The sequence below is a fragment of the Schistocerca cancellata genome, chromosome 7, assembly GCF_023864275.1.
Source record: "Schistocerca cancellata isolate TAMUIC-IGC-003103 chromosome 7, iqSchCanc2.1, whole genome shotgun sequence".
NCBI classification, from domain to species: domain Eukaryota; kingdom Metazoa; phylum Arthropoda; class Insecta; order Orthoptera; family Acrididae; genus Schistocerca; species Schistocerca cancellata.
The window spans coordinates 176,042,927-176,061,212 of NC_064632.1; the positions used below are offsets into that span (position 1 = coordinate 176,042,927).

Here is an 18,286-nt window from a genome sequence, read left to right on the forward strand (position 1 = left end):
TTCACCATGCAGCTGTTGTATTCAGTACACTATTCATTTGCCATTCGACAATTTCTTTCAACTGAGTTTTTCATGACCAACCACATTTGTAGACTCCACTTTTAACATCTGCTACATTGGCATGCACTCAAAAATTAGCAACTGTGAAACTCATTTTTAATTCTGGATGTGCTCATCCAGGCATTGTCACACCTCAAAAAGGTTGTACTCATTCTTGTATTGATAGAGATGCAAAAATGGTGACATCACAGCTGGAACCAAGAGTCGCTCATCTAGTTTCAGGCAAGTTTATGTTTAGAGCCTCTTGGGATGTGACGGCCCAGCTTGGCTGTCAGCTTTTGTTGCAAAATTTAACAGCTTTTCTCTGTTGTACTAGAAATCTCTCATTGAATGATATATCTCATTGTATATATGTCTGTCTCATAATCATGAGAAAGTTTTAGCTCAGATTTACCCATTTGTAACTTTTTTCTTCTATAGGGCCAGCAGCGTAATATAGGTCTTGATAATGACACCGTAATATAGGTCTTGATAATGACACGATTTGTTAGATTAGGTACGTCAAATAGCTGCTTATAATAGGTAATCTTTATTTACAACAGTCTGTTTCGGATTAATCTTAAAGTGCAGTTAGATTGATGTGACATCCGTATTGCATCATTAGTGGACTGTTTTGTAACTGTCGTGCTTTATCAGGATCATAAGTGGTGTCCAGATGTTGAAATTGAATGTTAGTTACAACATGATGGCAGTTCGATAGTTCCACTCTTATGACACTATATATTTACAAAGATTGCCTACAGTGCACAGGAAATTACTGATTTTAGCTCTAGGCAAATGGTTATGCCTATATGTAAACAAGAAATTGACGATGGACTTGTTATGAGGGTAGACCCCAATCAAGAAATTAAATATGAGGACAAGCTTCCAGGGAAGAGAGCCAGCAACAGCACCTCCTCCAGTACTCTTTAGAGTGCAGCACTGCACACCTATACACAAGTGCCACCGAGTGAAGTGCTCCTTTAGGAAAAGGGCAGAAACAGGGTGTACAGTATACCTCGTCTCAGGTGCTGATGATGCTTTGCTGTCAGTATCTGTAAAACAACCTTCTTCGATGATTTTGCTATTTTTCTAGCTGTCTGTCAATTCATAACCTGCTGTTCCATTCACAGACAATAATGCCAATTCTTTGTTCGAATTCCTGCCAACTGTTGTTAGTTTTTATTACAATTTCTGTTTTTCCGTCCATATAATTATATTTCTCCTGGCAGTTTTATTTATTTATTTATTTATTTATTTATTGTTCCGTGGGACCAAATTAAGGAGGAGTATCCATGGTCATGGAACAAGTCAATACATGAAATTATAACACGATATTAGAAACAGATAAAATGAATTAAAAAAAAAAAAACATATTCAGGTGACAAGTCGTAAGTTTAAATAAAGAAAATCAACACTGTAGCACTGGAATTTGCTTAATTTTTTAGCTCTTCCAGGAGCTCCTCGACAGAATAGGAGGAGTGAGCCATGAGGAAACTCTTCAGTTTAGATTTAAGAGTTTGGGCTACTGCTAAGATTTTTGAGTTCTTGTGGTAGCTTATTGAAAATGGATGCAGCAGAATACTGCACTCCTTTCTGCACCAGAGTCAAGGAAGTGCATTCCACATGCAGATTTGATTTCTGCCTAGTATTAACTGAGTGGAAGCTGCTAACTCTTGGGAATAGGCTAATATTGCTAACAACAAACGACATTAAAGAAAATATATATACTGTGAAGGCAATGTCAGAATTCCCAGACTATTGAATAGGGATCGACAAGAGGTTCTCGAACTTACACCACATATAGCTCGACAGCCCATTTTTGAGCCAAAAATACCCTTTTTTAATCAGAAGAATTACCCCAAAAAATAATACCATACGATATAAGCATATGAAAATATGTGAAGTAGACTACTTTCCGTGTTGAAGTGTCACTTATTTCAGATACTGTTCTAATGGTAAATAAAGCAGCATTTAGTTTCTGAACAAGATCCTGGACATGGGCTTTCCACAACAGCTTATAATATGCCCATTCTGTCTGATCAAAATATCGGTTCTTGTTGAATTGTGAGTTAGAAACTGTAAAAACTGAGTCTTACTGTGATTTAGCATCAAATTATTTTCCACAAGCCATGAACTTATTTCATGAACTACATTATTTGTTACTGTTTCAATATTACACACAAGAATCTTCACTATCAAGCTGGTGTCATCAGCAAACAGAAATATTTTTGAATCACCTGTAATACTAGAAGGCAAATCATTTATATAAATAAGAAACAGCAGTGGCACCAGCACCGACCCTTGGGGAGCGCCCCACTTAACAGTGCCCCATTGGAAGTGAACATCACTACCACTCTCAGTATTGCTTTCTGTTATTAAAGTAAGAGGCGAACCAATTGTAAGCTACTCCCCTTACTCCAAAGTGGTCCAACTTCTGCAGTAATATTGTGTGGTCAACACAGTCAAAAGCCTTCATTAAATCAAAGAAAACACCTAGCATTCACAACCTTTTATTTAATCCGTCCAAAACCTCACAGAGAAAAGAGAATATAGCATTTTCAGTTGTTAAACCATTTCTAAAGCCAAACTGTACATTTGACAGCAAATTATGTGAATTTAAATGCTCCAGTAACCTTGAATATACAACTTTCTCGATAACTTTAGCAAACACCGATGGCATAGCAATAGGTCTAAAATTGTCAACATGATCAATGTCTCCCTTTTTATAAAGTGACTTCACTACCGAGTACTTTAATCGGTCAGGAAACCGACCATTCCTAAAGGAAAAGTTACAGATGTGGCTAAGTACTGGGCTAACATACATAGAACAATACTTGAGTATTCTGCTAGATACCCCGTCATATACTTCCTGCAACTGCTGGCCTACACTTCTGCCATGAGAACTACCTAACAGCAGAACCTTCTTCTTCTTCTTCGACTTGGCAACTGTTCTAGCCACCGCAACTACTGAGGTCTGCTGCATGCTTCCTACATCTACAGCTACTAGAGATTCCTCTCCACTAGTCTCTGACAGTTGGTCATATCTATTGCAAACACCAATAGTAAAACTATCTGAAAATCTTCTTCTCCTAGCAGATCTCTTGCCAACAGCCAGCTCCCATTCCCCAACCCCCTTCTCCCTCCTCATCCAATCTAGCTCCTCCTCCTGTGTGTTTTTCAACTGCACCTGAAGGGTACAGATCTTACACTCCTGCTCCTCCATCAACTTACTCATGCTACATAACCTGCAGTTCCAGGAGAGGATCGCACCAGAATGCCCACTGGCTTCCCCACTGCATCAAATACTTTGTCGTAATACATGACCTTTCTTGTTTTATAGTACTACAATAGTAAAATCAAATTTTATAGCTGCAAAAGTAGATTGAATTCATTGACCATGAGTTTAGTTCGTAGCTCCAAAAGCATCAGCCATTATTTCTTTCAGTTGGAGAGCTAGATATTAGACATGTTACTACTACAATTATTATTTTTTGCAAGATTCCAGATGAGTTCTAGAGGATATAGGCCAAGATAGTTTGGGAGCAATAGGAGGGTAACCATTCTCCTGCAAAATTTCCTGGTTAGAATAAATAGGAGAAACTTGGTGCTCCTTAAGGCCTAAAGCTTGCCTTTCATTGTGTGTACATGTTTTTTTTCTCTGTACACGATACTCCAAAGTGATAATAGTAGAGGATATGTTCACATAAATAAGGCTGCATTCAGAACATGGTAATGTCGTCTGGCGCTGTTGTTTGACAATATCTTTACACATTGTCACTTTGCGACATTTATCCTCAGTATAGATGTAAGAGTCCATGGTTGTTCTAAATAAACCACTACTTCTTCCAGAAAAGTTTCAGCTTGTGCAGGTTGTTCATAACTAAACCACTGGCCACTTGAATTTCGATGCTCCATTTTTTTCCTAAAAAATCTTTTGTAATATACAGCGAAACCCCACTTTTACACTTTTCAAAGGATTTAAAAAAAATAGTGTAAAATACTGGAAAACATAAAATGTGGGGAAATAATGTTTTAAGCTGTAAAAGTTACGTACAGATACCACCTGGCACTTTATGTATGATATATACACATAACATGCATCAAAAGACTTGTCACGGACTTGTTTATTATCTAATGAAGGTTTATTATGTAATAAAAACCACTAGTGTCACTGGAACTGATAACTGTCTGAGAAGTAGGAACATGTGGCTCAATTTCATATGTCATAATCGATGTTTTTGAAAGCTTGCAGCTGTCATTCAATATTTAAATAATGAAATACAGCACTAGTTACATATTTTTTCATGCTTGGCACTAAGTGTTTCGAGAATTTTTTTTTCTAATTGTAAGGTACAAATATGTACATAAGCATTTTGTGTGGTGTTGGAATGTGTGTAATTCTGAGTCTCTTGCACTGTAGTAGTCTTTTTGAGGTTATACACACACACACACATGGGAACTATCACTCACATTGTTTGTTTGTGCAACATCATAAAAAATACATACGTAAATACTGCACTTTACAACGAGAATAAATTCTCGTAACACGTTTTGCTCAGTATGAATAAAATACGTAACCAGCACTGTGTTTACGCTGAAAACATTTGAGCAACTCAAAGTGAATGACAGTGTCAATTGGCACTCCAAGTGGCCATAAGCCGAAACACACTAAATATTGTTCGACAAAGGTGTCACAGTGATCACAACAATCACAAAACTACATTTGCACAATAGAGAAAGTTTGGAAATGGTTGTGATTGGTCGCTGTATCTTCATTCGAACAAACCTAGTTACTCCCATCAGCTAACATGCCAAAAAGAGCTTGGCAGCAGCAGGAGACACATCTACATCTACATATATACTCCGGCAGCCAGCAAGCGGTGTGTGGTGGTGGGCACAATTCGCACCAAAGTCATATTTTCCTCCCCTCTGTTCCACTCACGGATTGCACGAGGGAAAAACAACTTTCTGAATGCCTCAGTACGAGCTCTAATTTCCCTTATCTTTGAATGGTGATCATTGTCCGATTTGAAAGTTGGTGGTAATAATATAAGCTCTACATCCTCGGTGAGGATCGAATTTTGGAATTTAGTGAGCAGCCTCTTCTGTTTAGTGCGCCGTCTGTCTGCAAGTGTGTCCCACTTCAAACTTTCTATGAGATTTGTAAAGCTTTCGCGATGGCTAAATGTACCAGTCACAAATCTTGCCACTCTTCTTTGGATCTTCTCAATCTCTTGAATCAGACCCAACTGTTTTACAGTCCGAGATACACTAAACACTATGTCAGCCATCCTTGCGTTTGTTCGATAATTGAAAGAGAGAATGGTGCTGCAGTCGTCTACCGTAACAGTTTTTTTTAAAGCTAGGTTTATAATTTCGGCCTTCTGTTTATCATCAGTTACATTACCCGTACTGTCTGCAAGAGAAGGTATTGAATTATTTGTAGCATTCATAGATTTTACGTATGACCAAATTTTTTTTGGTTATTTTTAGAATCTGCAGATAAAATATTGCTTTCAAATTTGTTAAAAGAATCTCTCATTGTCCTTCTGACAGCTGCTTTCATTTCGCATAATTTATGTTTGTCAGTGGGGCAGTGACTATGTTTAAAACGACTGTGCAAAATTCTCTGCTTTCTCAGCAACTTCCTAATATGTTTGTTGTACCAAGGCAGATCCTTTCCCTCCCCTATATTTTTGCTAGGCACATACTTATCTAGCACATGGTGGACAATACCTTTAAATTCCGATCAAAGGTGCTCAATATCTTTGTGTCCCGCGGTGAATGCTTGGAGCTGACATAGAAGCCACAATGGCATTATGGTCGCTAATACCTTCTTCTAGATTAACTTCCTCAAAAAGATCAGGTCTGTTTGTCGCCAAGATATCTAATATGTTCCCATCTCAGGTTGGTTTTCTAACCAATTGCTCAAGGTTGTATGTTGAGAGTGCTCCTAGAATAACTTCACACAAATCTTTGCTTCTGCCCCCTGTGATAAACGTGTAATTTTCCCAGTAAATGGATGCCAGATTAAAGTCTCCACCTATAACTAATGGGTACGGCACAAATTGTTCAAACTTTTACACGTGTACTGGTTCAGATCCGCTGAGTAGTGTCCCCTGGTGTCAAGAAACTTAACCACGTAATATTTGTAAATAAACGATCAACATAGTGCCAGCGTCAATTTTCTCCACAAATGTTTTTTCCTAATGCGTGAATTGCGGGAAGATTATAAATATGTTGATACAAAATCGGGTGCAAATTAACATTTTGGGGATAGGAAATTTGATAGGGCCGATAAAAGAAATGTCGTAAATGGTGGGAAAACGTTAATTTCAGGAACGTAAAAGTGGGGATATACCGCACTCTTTTTACATCTGTGTTTTCTTGTTCACATATGACGACTCGTTTGTTCTCACATCTTTCAAAATGAAAACCCGTATGATGAACAGTTTTTCTCCGAGTTCCTTTGTTAGCCTGGATGTCCATTTCCACGCGAACTTGTATTGTGCTGCAGAAATTGCTGTCTAAGATGATGAACAATATAAGGAAAAGAGAGATAACTACTTTCCATAAAGATTATATGTTAAGTTACAGACAGGCACAAGAAATGGCACAGCCTTTGTTAGAAAAGGACACACACACACACACACGTGCGTGCGTGCGTGCGCGCGCGCGCGCGCGCTTGTGTGAGGTGTGCTTGCTTGTGTGAATAAATATGTGGGTGTTTCCTTTTCTGACAAACGCTGTGGCCAAAACCTAATGTGTAAGTGTCTTTTTGTTGTACCTGTCTGTAACTTACTGTGTCATCTTTACAGTAAGGAGAAAGCTGTCTTTTTCTTATATTGTTGTTGATATTTCAGCCTGGAGGGTTCCCCCCTCCCTAGAACATGTTTAACTACATCATCAGTTAAATATTTACTGTGTCCATTTTACTAATTCTGCTTTGAGTCGGATACCTGAAACCTGCCCCACTCATCATGATGTCCCTCCTTTTTGGACAAATGAATTTACTTAAGTCTCACTTATCAACAATTCCCTGCATCTTCTGCTACCTTCTTTGTTGCCATTACCACACTTTTCTCGTTCTCACTGTCAGAAAAATCAACAACATCAAAAGCAAAATTACATGACTTTCCTCAGTATTTTCCATTATTAATTTTCATGAATGCTTTCGGTGCACGCACTGCAAGGTAAAAATGCACCCAACTTTCAGTTGGAATGTGACCAAGGTAGTGGGCATTATGTGTAACCAGTATTATCTTGCTGAGTAATACCACAAACATTATCAAATTAGCCTGAATGGTTACCTTCACTTGTTCCACAGTATTTTTCATTATCATACAAAGAAATCCTTCTCCTTACCTCAGTGTCTCTCATCAATCTATTTCTTTGACAGTAGTTCCACTCAGAGTTTGCTGTTCTAAGTATACTATTTCATTTATTTTTGGTTGTAGGAAAGGTGTCCAGACAGTGTTCGTAATGACCCAGTGTTATCTTTCGCTTTAAATGGTAGTGAAAGCGGGGGTTGTGCTGTGGTATTTCATGGAATCATTGGACAAGAACAACGAGAAGGACAGTCTCCCAGGTAATTGACTAGTTGATTACATTACATTTTTAACAATAATGTGATATATTGACAAAGTTTTCCACTTCTCTCCCCTCCACTTCCTCCACTTCACTGCCTTCCCTCTACAGCTGCTCTTCTTCAACCCTCTTGTCACAGTTCTACCCACCCTTTCTGCCTCTTACCTTCTCTCCTTTTCTTAGCTTCACCAACATATCTAAAGGTTCTTCCTGTTGCTGTACTGTTTAAGGAGTGTATTGTTGATCAGTAAACAAGTTTCTGGAGTATGTGTTTCACATTGAAATTAGCTAATTCATTGGTGCCCACATGATTCCTAAATCTTTTCTCATGCCGGCTATCCAATTCCTGCTTGTATTTACTTGTTTTCTGTGTCACATTGTATTTCTTGCTTTCATTAATATTAAATTTTTCTCACTGAGACTCTACACCATTTTGAACATTTTGATAAGTATTTTTTGAACTCCTTAATTTACTGTTTTAGAGTTCACTGTTTTCCTTGACACTTTAAAGAACAATATTCATTGTCTTCTGTTTCAGTCATTTCAATCGATATGAAGTTACCCAAGTACTAAAGTATGTTGACAGATTGACAGGGCCAAAAGCAAATGTCAAACTGAAGCAGACTGACATTGGAATTATAGCCCCTTACATCAGACAGGTAAATTAAGCATAATTACACGTTAATGTGTAGAGAAGTGTAAGTATCATAAGACAAGGGGACCACATGGCAATCAGATTTTTGTAATTTTTTATATTTTATAGTGTGTGAAATTCAGAGCTAAAATATCAATATGGCAAAGCAGTTCAATGCAACCCTCAAAATTTCTTGAGAAAACCAACCTTGCAGTTTTCTGAGGATAATTTATTAAAATTAAGGCTATGCTTCGTCACAGGATGCATTGTTCATTTGAAAACATTGGAGGATTGTAATCGGGTAATCATTGGATTACTGGTTCGAATCACGCTGTTATCTTTTTTCATTTTATTTTTTTCTTTCAGTTCAGATACCTACATCATTCAAATATAAAATGCATCAAATATATGCTAATTAACACACATCTAATAATTTTTATGAAAAATGCATTTCTTCTTCTTTCTAATTACATATTGCATGCAAAACTCCAGTTTCTATTGCAAATATAAGTTCTTAAGTATTGATATTTTATGAAATATTGTTAATTTAAAAACAATTGTTATTAATGGTCTTTTATAATTCTTCGGTAATTAAGGATTTTTATTTGCAAAGCACAAATGAAAGTCCAGGTTGAAATATCAACAATATTATGAAAAATATAACAATATTATGAAAAGGAAAGTTGCTACTCACCATATAACAGAGATGCTGAATCACAGATAGGCACAACAAAGACTTTCACAGTTAAAGATTTTGGTCATTGGCCTTCGTCAGCAATAGACGCTCGCGCACCCCTGCAGTCTTGGGCGACTAAAACCACACTGCGAGCAGCAGCAACAGCAGTGCATGATGGGAGTGGTGACTGGGTGGGGGTTAGATGGAGGTCGGGGCAGGGAGGGGGAGGGATAGTATGGTTTGGGGTGGCGGACAGTGAAGCCTGCAGGTTAGATGGAGGGCGGGGGAGATGTGGGGAGGGGGGAGAGGAGGTAGCGGAAGAGGAGAGAAATAAAAAGAAAAATACTGGGTGTGGTGGTGGATGGAAAAAGGGAATGAGCTGGATAGGTGAGGACAGTGACTAACGAAGGTTGAGGCCAGGAGGGTTACACGAAGGTAGGATGTGTTGCAGGGAAAGTTCCCACCCGTGCAATTCTTAAAAGCTGGTGTCAGTGGGAAGTATCCATATGGCACAGGCTTTGAAGCAGTGATTGAGATGAAGGATATCATGTTTGGCAACAGGGTGGTCCACGTGTTTCTTGGCCACAGTTTGTCAGTGGCCATTCATATGGACAGACAGCTTGTTGGTTGTCATGCCTATGTAGAATGCAGTGCAGTGATAGGAGGTTAGCTTGTACAGTACATGACTGGGTCCAAAGTAGCCCTGACTTTGATGGGGTAGGTGGTGGTGGGAGGATGTATGGAATATTTCTTGCATCTTAGTTCTATTACAGGTGTGTGAGCCATGAGGTAAGAGATTGGAAGTAGACGTTTTGTAAGGATGGATGAGTATATTGTGTAGGTTCGGTGGACGGCGGGGGTGGGAAGGGTAGTGGGCAGAACATTTCTAAATGAACCCGTGGTCCACTTCCACCCTGTAGCACTTCATGCAGCTGAAAATAACATTCTTGATTTCAATGGCTGCTTTACAAACTGGGCCATCTGGGTTCCCCCCTCTCCCAACGACTTTTCTGAACTGCGCAGATGAGAATTATCCGTAAAACATATCATCCACCTCCTAAATTATCCAAGCCTAAACCTATGGTAATCTACTGCTCCCACATCCTCCACCTAACAGTTTCTGATCGCTCTGCCCTATCTCCTCCTCCCAATGTGAGAGCGCGCGTGCGCGCTGCAGTGTGTGTGTGTGTGTGTGTGTGTGTGTGTGTGTGTGTGTGTGTGTGTGTGTGTGAGCTTGCGCGCTGCAGTGTGTGTGTGTGTGTGTGTGTGTGTGTGTGTGTGTGTGTGTGAGCGTGCGCGCACTGGAGAGTGTGTGAGTGAGCGAGCGCGCGCGTGTTGGAGTGTGTGTGAGTGAGCGCGCGCGTGCTGGAGTGTGTGTGAGTGAGCGCGCGCGTGCTGGAGTGTGTGTGTGAGTGAGCGCGCGCGTGCTGGAGTGTGTGTGTGAGTGAGCGCGCGCGTGCTGGAGTGTGTGTGTGAGTGAGCGCGCGCGCTGGAGTGTGTGTGAGTGAGCGCGCGCGCTGGAGTGTGTGTGAGTGAGCGCGCGCGTGCTGGAGTGTGTGTGAGTGAGTGAGTGAGCGCGCGCGCTGGAGTGTGTGTGAGTGAGTGAGCGCGCGCGCTGGAGTGTGTGTGAGTGAATGAGCGCGCGCGCTGGAGTGTGTGTGAGTGAGTGAGCGCGCGCGCTGGAGTGTGTGTGAGTGAGTGAGCGCGCGCGCTGGAGTGTGTGTGAGTGAGTGAGCGCGCGCGCTGGAGTGTGTGTGAGTGAGTGAGCGCGCGCGCTGGAGTGTGTGTGAGTGAGTGAGCGCGCGCGCTGGAGTGTGTGTGAGTGAGTGAGCGCGCGCGCTGGAGTGTGTGTGAGTGAGCGCGCGCGCGCGCTGGAGTGTGTGTGTGTGAGTGAGCGCGCGCGCGATGGTGTGTGTGTGTGTGTGTGTGTGTGTGTGTGTGTGTGTGTGTGTGTGTGTCCTGCCTGCCTGCCTTGCCTTTGGCGAAAAGCTCAATCTGCCTCTGTCTCTTCATTGTGCCTGTCCGCAACTGAACGCATCATCTTCACAGTGAGTAGCAATCTATCCTTTTCATAATGTATTTGTAACGTGTGTGACGTGTAACTAGAAACAAGATGATGTGCATTTTTCATAAATGATGATGATTAGAGATGTGTAAACTAGTATATATTTCAAGAATTTTATGTTAAATGATGTAGGTATTTGAATTCAACGACAAAAAGTAACAGCACAATGAGATATGAATTAATGTTCCATTTATTATCCAATTAGTTGCCTTGAATGTAGTAAATTAAAGTTCCTTGGAAATTTGCATTTAACTACTAACAGAAATAAAAAATTGCAACAATCTGATGGCCAGGTGATCTGTTTGTGAGATTTATCTGCTGACTGCCACAGGTCAGTAGCCATAGATTTCAAATTTCTATTTGTAATTTACAACCTTTAAGTGCCTAAGAAGATGATAGTAACTTATGGAAAGCTGTTTTTTTATAGCATATCTTTGAAAAAATAGTTTCTTGTTCTCTTGACAGACAGACAGTGAGTGAGTGGTTGGTTGGTTGGTTGGTTGGTTGGTTGACTGATCGATTGGTTGGTCGACCGACCAATTGGTCGATCGATTGACTGTGGACACAATGAGGATTGGTGTGTTTGGAATATCTAGCTTTTACTACATATCATCTACAAATGTATTTTTCTCTTTCTAATAGGGAGGGTATGATGATGTAGATATTAAATAAATCTTGAGATTCTTGTAGCTATTGTCACAGGCAGATATGTTTTAGTCTGCTAATTCTTGAGTATTATATTGATTGCTCTTACACAGACAAATATGTGGTCATTTTCTGCAGTATACCTCATTTCTGCGCAATAACTTGGTGACCTTCCACATGCCATTATTCATTTGCAAACCTCCCTTTTCATTCATCTACACTCCACAAGCCACATTGAGGTGTGTGCGTGGAGGGTACTTCTGCACAACTATCGCTATCCACCTAATTTTTCATATTACACTTGTGAATGGTGCATGGGAAGAACAACTATCTCTAAACCTTTGTATTTGTGCTAATGTCATTTGACAAGGCGTGTGAAGGAGGCAGTAATATAATGGATGACTGCTTCAAATGCACACCCTTGGAATTCCAACAGTTAACCACAAAACACCTTTCGTGTAACTATTCCTGCTAGTTTTTAGTTGAGCATTTCTGTATTGCTGTTGCACTTACTAATTGATCCCATGACAAAACACATAGCTTTCTTTTGGATCTTTTCCATCTCTTCAGTTAGACCCAGATTGATGAGCAATACTCAGATTGGTTGAATATGCCTTTGTTAGGACACTTCTTTCATGGTTAAATTAAATTTCAGGATTCATCCAGTGAATCCCAATGTGGCATCGATTTTTCCTTCTGTTAATCCAGATGCTTACTCTTACTTTTCCACAGGACGTAAAGTTTACAATGGTTTATCACAAAGAATGTAATTTAACAGTCAGTTTTCCCACTTACGTACACACTGTATGTTGCATTCAATTACACATACAATATTGGTAGGAAAATTCTATCATGTCATAACCACACTTGAGTCCAAATCCAACAACAGGGTGGTCAGTAAGGTACAACACTTAAACAGAAAGCACATTATTTCAAATATTACCGTACAACCGGAACAGAACAGAATGGAACAGAACTTCTGGACCGAGAATGCAGCAGTTTATGCAAATATCAAGTATTCCAGAATATACAAACGTTACAAAGATAAGGTAGTTCAAGAACCTTCCAGAAAAGATAAATGCAAAATAACAAATAATTGTTGATTGTCAGATTTGAACTAAGGACCTGAAGGATGGCAGCCAGTGACGCAAACTGCTATGCCACACTACAAGCTGCACAGCTTGCAGCAGTGCTTCCTCCCCTGGAGAAACAGTGGCCAGCTGTTTCAGTAGTCCTCATTGGAGCCAACTACAGCACCCTGGTTCTAGATCTTGTCAGTGTCCTCTGTATGGTGGCACTGGCAGATTCTTGCTTTCTGGTGAGGTTGTTATATCTTTTTATTACGATGATTTCCATTAGAACATTCTAAACCAGGTACTAGCAGTAACAGCAGGGTGTATATGACCTGGGAGATCTGGGAAAAACCCAGGAATTTTATCATCTAGGAGAAAATTGGGAGGAACCCGGGAATTTCTTAGAATTCCGGGAGTTTTTCATTGTTTTTGTTTTCTGTTAATTTCTTGTAATTTTGACTGGTAAGAACCGATACTCTAACAAAGGATATTACTGTATCCCACTACTGCAGAATAATACTGCAACAATAAATCATAAACGAGAGAAAAAAACTAAAATAACTTAAATTGCAAAGGAAATGTGCCGTGTACAACACCGACACACAGTGCTCATGCAAGCATTTGCCAACAGCAAAGTGTGTCAAAGGCTTTAGGAAGATTATGGAACACTTCATAACAACAAATTGCCCCTATGAGCATAAAGTCACAACTGTTTACATTAGATTCGTTTTAGCAGTTACGAGCGGGCTCATGCGCGTGCGCAGTTGAGTCGCTTTTGAGTAGTAGATTCTCCCGTATCTGGCTACAGGAATGTGGCTGGTGGCTGTGCAAGCAGTCGCAGCAAGCAGCTAGCTAGATGCTATCGGGAAAAGGTTATTCTTGAGGGAAAAAAAACTTGTTTCACAAAGCACCTAGCATCCAGCGCACGTTGGTCTGTTGATTGCTCATATGATTTTGAAATTCATCCTGTTGGTTTTTGAACATTTTTGAACACATTTAAGTTGATTTCTAAATGAATTATAAGTTGATTTTTGAATGCGTGCATAGTGTACGTAGTGTCTCTGTCAGGAGCATCCTCGTTGCATCTAGAAATAAACTTTCCACAGACCGAAGGGGACGGGGCTATACGAGCTGAGCGGAGTAAAGCCAAATGGATAAAGGCCAATCGCTGTCTGATTATGCGGTTGGTTGGGTTTGCGAATGATCAGGGTCGTTATAATTACTAGCGAAATCCATAGATTGAGACTACCAGAATGGAAATAAACGACTAAGAGGAATAACAGGTGAGAAAGATTACGTATTATCTTCTAGGTGTATCCAAGAAAATGAAATTTTGACAGAAAATTTTAGGCCAGATCGCTACACTAGTAAGGACCAGTTGTACAGTTCCCTGCTAGCAACCGGCCGCTGTGGCAGAGTGGTTCTAGGCACTACAGTCCGGAACCGCGCTGCTGCTATGGTCGCAGGTTCGAATCCTGCCTCGGGCATGGATGTGTGTGATGTCCTTAGGTTAGTTACGTTTAAGTAGTTCTAAGTCTAGTGGACTGATGACCTCAGATGTGAAGTCCCATAGTGCTTAGAGCCATTTGAACCCAGCTAGGAGCCGCTTAAGTTCTATACTGGAAGTAATGTGGAAAACGTGTTGTACAAACATGTAACAATGCCTAACCGGAGAATAATCGCGGGATAACTAAACCTGTGATTCCGTCAGGGTTAGTGAAGTTAATCGGTGAACAAATTTTGCCAGTGGCAGGAATAGCTACAGAATTGGTGATGATAAGATTGTTTGTTAGAACGAGGAAGGATAAGAAACGGGGCCATCACACAAATTATGGAAGAGTGTGACGATTCCAAATTTATATAAAAATTTCGTAATACTTCTTTTCGATCTCATGCTTGAGAAACTGGTGCGTATGAATGAAATCTGAAACTATTTCCTAACATAAAGCTTTCTGCTTGTAGTAGCCCTTCTAGGCATTTGATATTGGTACTTCGTGAATTATATTCGTATTATAAAAATGCCCATTTGTGCCAAAACAGTCTCGTTTATTCGGCGAGTGTTACAAGATTGCTGCAATATTAGAAAGGCCTATTTTCTTTTATCTAGCAGACAGTGACGAAATAGACTTAATCAGATTGAGAAACTCCACCAGTCTTGTGTATTATTTGTATTAACAGCTTTTTTGGGCTGATGCGCAGAACAGTCTGAGTTATAGAGGGTAGTCTCCACGTGACCCGTGTTTACATTTGGTGATTTTTCTGCTTCCCCTTCGTTTACTCTCCCGTCAGATGAAAACAAAACTGACATCTGTGGCCGGGAGCTATATTCACATAATCACAGAAGGCTAAAATATGTTATTAGTTTCGGATTTTATTTTATTTCCACCTTTCTTACAGTCAAGTATTAATCGTCCTGCGGTACAAATAAGGTTTTTTTTCTGTTTGCTAACAAAATATGACATTTATTAACCTTTTCCGCAGAGGGAAACGAAATGTTTAATTCCACAGTACTGGCTAGTTCGCTGCATTTCATGTGCACGTTTTCATCTTCTAGCACGTATGGCATTATGCCATAATAACCAAACATGATATAATACAGTAATGGTGCTCCAACAAAATTTACATCCCGAAAATCACACTGAAAAGCTTAATATCAGGTCGAGGTCTACTTCATTGGGAATCTGGACATATGAATGTGCACTTAAAGTATGCACTTTGAATGTGCACATTTTAGTATGGTTCATGAAATTCCGATGATCATGGAGTATCCTCTGATGTCTTGTTTCTTTTATGAGATAATGTATGATCTTTCAGTGTTTTACACGTACATACATACGTGCTTCCTACGTCATTGTAGCAGCGCAAGCGTAGTGTCGCCTGTTATCTGCGCTGTCTGGCAACTGCTGAAACGAACCTGTTTCTAACAGGTCACAGGAAAATATTGCGAATGGTAGTTTGAAAAGCGTTACTTTCAAAGTAAATGTCCTTTTACATAAGTTGAACTATATGCGAGAATATACCATGAATTTCTTAAATCACAGAGCATTTGACTCTCATTTAAAAATCAACCCCTTGATGACGAGCCATTTAGAATAATTTTGAACCCTGAAGATCAGACATTTATGTCATTATTAAAAATTTTACTGGCACATTTGTGTGATATATCTTTAAGTGTAACACACGCAGAAAAGATCAACATTGTATGCGAAAGCTTAGCTTCTCTTGCAGCTTATTAACCTTAGAGACCAATATTATATGTGAAAGCTTTGCTTTTCTTGTAGCAACACTATGTATATTAATTCAAAATATTAACTTTCCCTGTTTGTGTGTACGTGCTACTTAACAGTGATGCTGCTCTTGGCTGACTACATCACGTGTCCTATGCTCTGAATATCTGCCGTAATCGGCTGGCGAGATCACGTGACATGAGCTATGAACGGCTTACAAAAGCGCATCGAAATCTCAATTTCAATGATTCGGAAAGTAACATGCGGTGTTTGGTGGAAATCCAATGTATACTTTCGTAATACGAAAATACGCAGCGTACATATTTGCGAAACGTGTCTTTTTCCCTGAGTTTCGTTTTCTAAAGTTCCGGGAAATTCAACGCCCGTGTATAAAACCATTCAAAGGACTGATAAGTTTCACAGTTTAAAGGGAAAATATACTGTTGCTCAACACGGAAAAAGTGTGTTTTCACCCGGGACAAAGTGTATTTTTAACTGGGAAATCCGGGAAAAACCTGGGAATTTTTTTTCCTTGTCCGCGTATACACCCTGAATAGGCAGCCCGGGTGACTGCCTAGTGGGATAAAGATATCTTGTAGAACGAAGTGGGAATTATATCAAAATTTTAGAAGTAGTCACAATCAAGCTACAGTAGCCCATTACAAACAGTATTGTAAGGTGCTTAAAATGGTATCAGGAAGACAAAGAGTATGTGGTATGCAAATAGAATAGCTAATTCACAGGACAAAATCGACGATATAAAGTCAGTTCACAGTAAAAATATTTCTGTTGTTGATAAATCAGATATATGTACAGTATTTAGTAATCGTTTTCTGAGCATTGCTGGTGAAGTAAATAAAAATTCAGTTTCTACAGGGAATCGTATAACTTTCTTGACAAAGGCCTTTCCGAGATTGATGTCTGAAATACTCCTGTGTGATACAGACAAGAGGGAGATTGAGTCAATAATTAAATCACTGAAGACTAAGGACTCCCATGATTATAATGGAGTGTCTAGCAGAATATTCAAGTACTTTGCTGCACATGTTAGCTCTGTGTTTAGCTATATTTGTAATTTTTCCTCTAGGAATGGTCAGTTTCCTGAGCAATTAAAGTACTCAGTAGTAAAGCCGCTTCATAAAAAGGGTGAAAGGGATATTGTAGATAATTTTAGACCTATTTCTATGCCATCAGTGTTTCCAAAAGTTCTTGAAAAGGCTGTGTATGTAAGGATAATTGATCATATTGTATCACACAATTTGCTATCAGATGTACAGTTTAGCTTTAGAAGAAGTCGTTTAACAACTGAAAATGCTATATTCTCTTTTCTCTCTGAGGTACTGGATGGGTTAAACAAAAGGTTTTGAAGGCTTGACCATTTTTTTTTTTTTTTTTTTTCTTAAGGCATTTGATTGTGTTGATATTGCCCCAGAAGTTGGACCATTACAGAATACAGGGAGTAGCTCACAATTGGTTCACCTCTTACTATAGCAACAGGCAGCAAAAGGTCGTCATTCTCAGTGTTGATAACGGCTGTGATGTGGGGTCTGAGTGGGGTACTGTCAAGTAGGGGGTGACCTAGGGGTCAGTTTTGGGGCCACGTCTGTTCCTTATTTATGATATGCCCTCTAGTATTACGAGTAACTCTAAAATATTTCTGTTTGCTGATGACACTAGCTTGGTAGTAAACGATATTGTGTGCAACATTGGCTCAGTTTCAAATAGTGCAGTAAATGACCTAATTTCATGGCTTGTAGAAAATAAACTAACGCTAAATCACAATAAGACTCAGTTTTTACAGTTTTTAACACACAGTACAACTAAACCTGACGTTTAATTTAACAGAATAGGCATATGATAGTGAAACTGAACAGTTCTAATTTCTAGGTGTTCAGATAGATAGTAAGCTGTCGTGTAAAAGCCCACATTCAGGATCTTGTTCAAAGACTTAATACTGCCATTTTTACTATTCGAACGGTATCTGGAGTGAGTGATCGCTCAACATGAAAAGTAGTCTACTTTGCTTATTTTCATTTGCTTATGTCATATGGTATTATATTTTGGGGTAACTCTTCCCATTCTAAAAGGATATTTTTGGCTTAGAAATGGGCGGTTTGGGCAATAGGTGGTGTAAGTTCACGAACCTCTTGTCGACCCCTGTTCACGAGTCTGGGTATTTTGACAATGGCCTCTCAATATATACACTCCTGGAAATTGAAATAAGAACACCGTGAATTCATTGTCCCAGGAAGGGGAAACTTTATTGACACATTCCTGGGGTAAGATACATCACATGATCACACTGACAGAACCACAGGCACATAGACACAGGCAACA

The 18,286-nt window shown here is 39.6% G+C and overlaps 1 protein-coding gene across 1 annotated transcript in view; it reads left to right on the top strand.

Moving 5' to 3' along the window:
- The window catches only part of LOC126092027 (helicase MOV-10-like), a 375,996-nt gene that overhangs the window by 342,608 nt on the left and 15,102 nt on the right, over positions 1-18,286 (top strand). The window contains exons 17-18 of the mRNA XM_049907422.1: positions 7,500-7,630; positions 8,168-8,288. Coding sequence (XP_049763379.1) covers positions 7,500-7,630; positions 8,168-8,288 — 252 coding nt within the window. The remainder of the gene's footprint in view (positions 1-7,499; positions 7,631-8,167; positions 8,289-18,286) is intronic.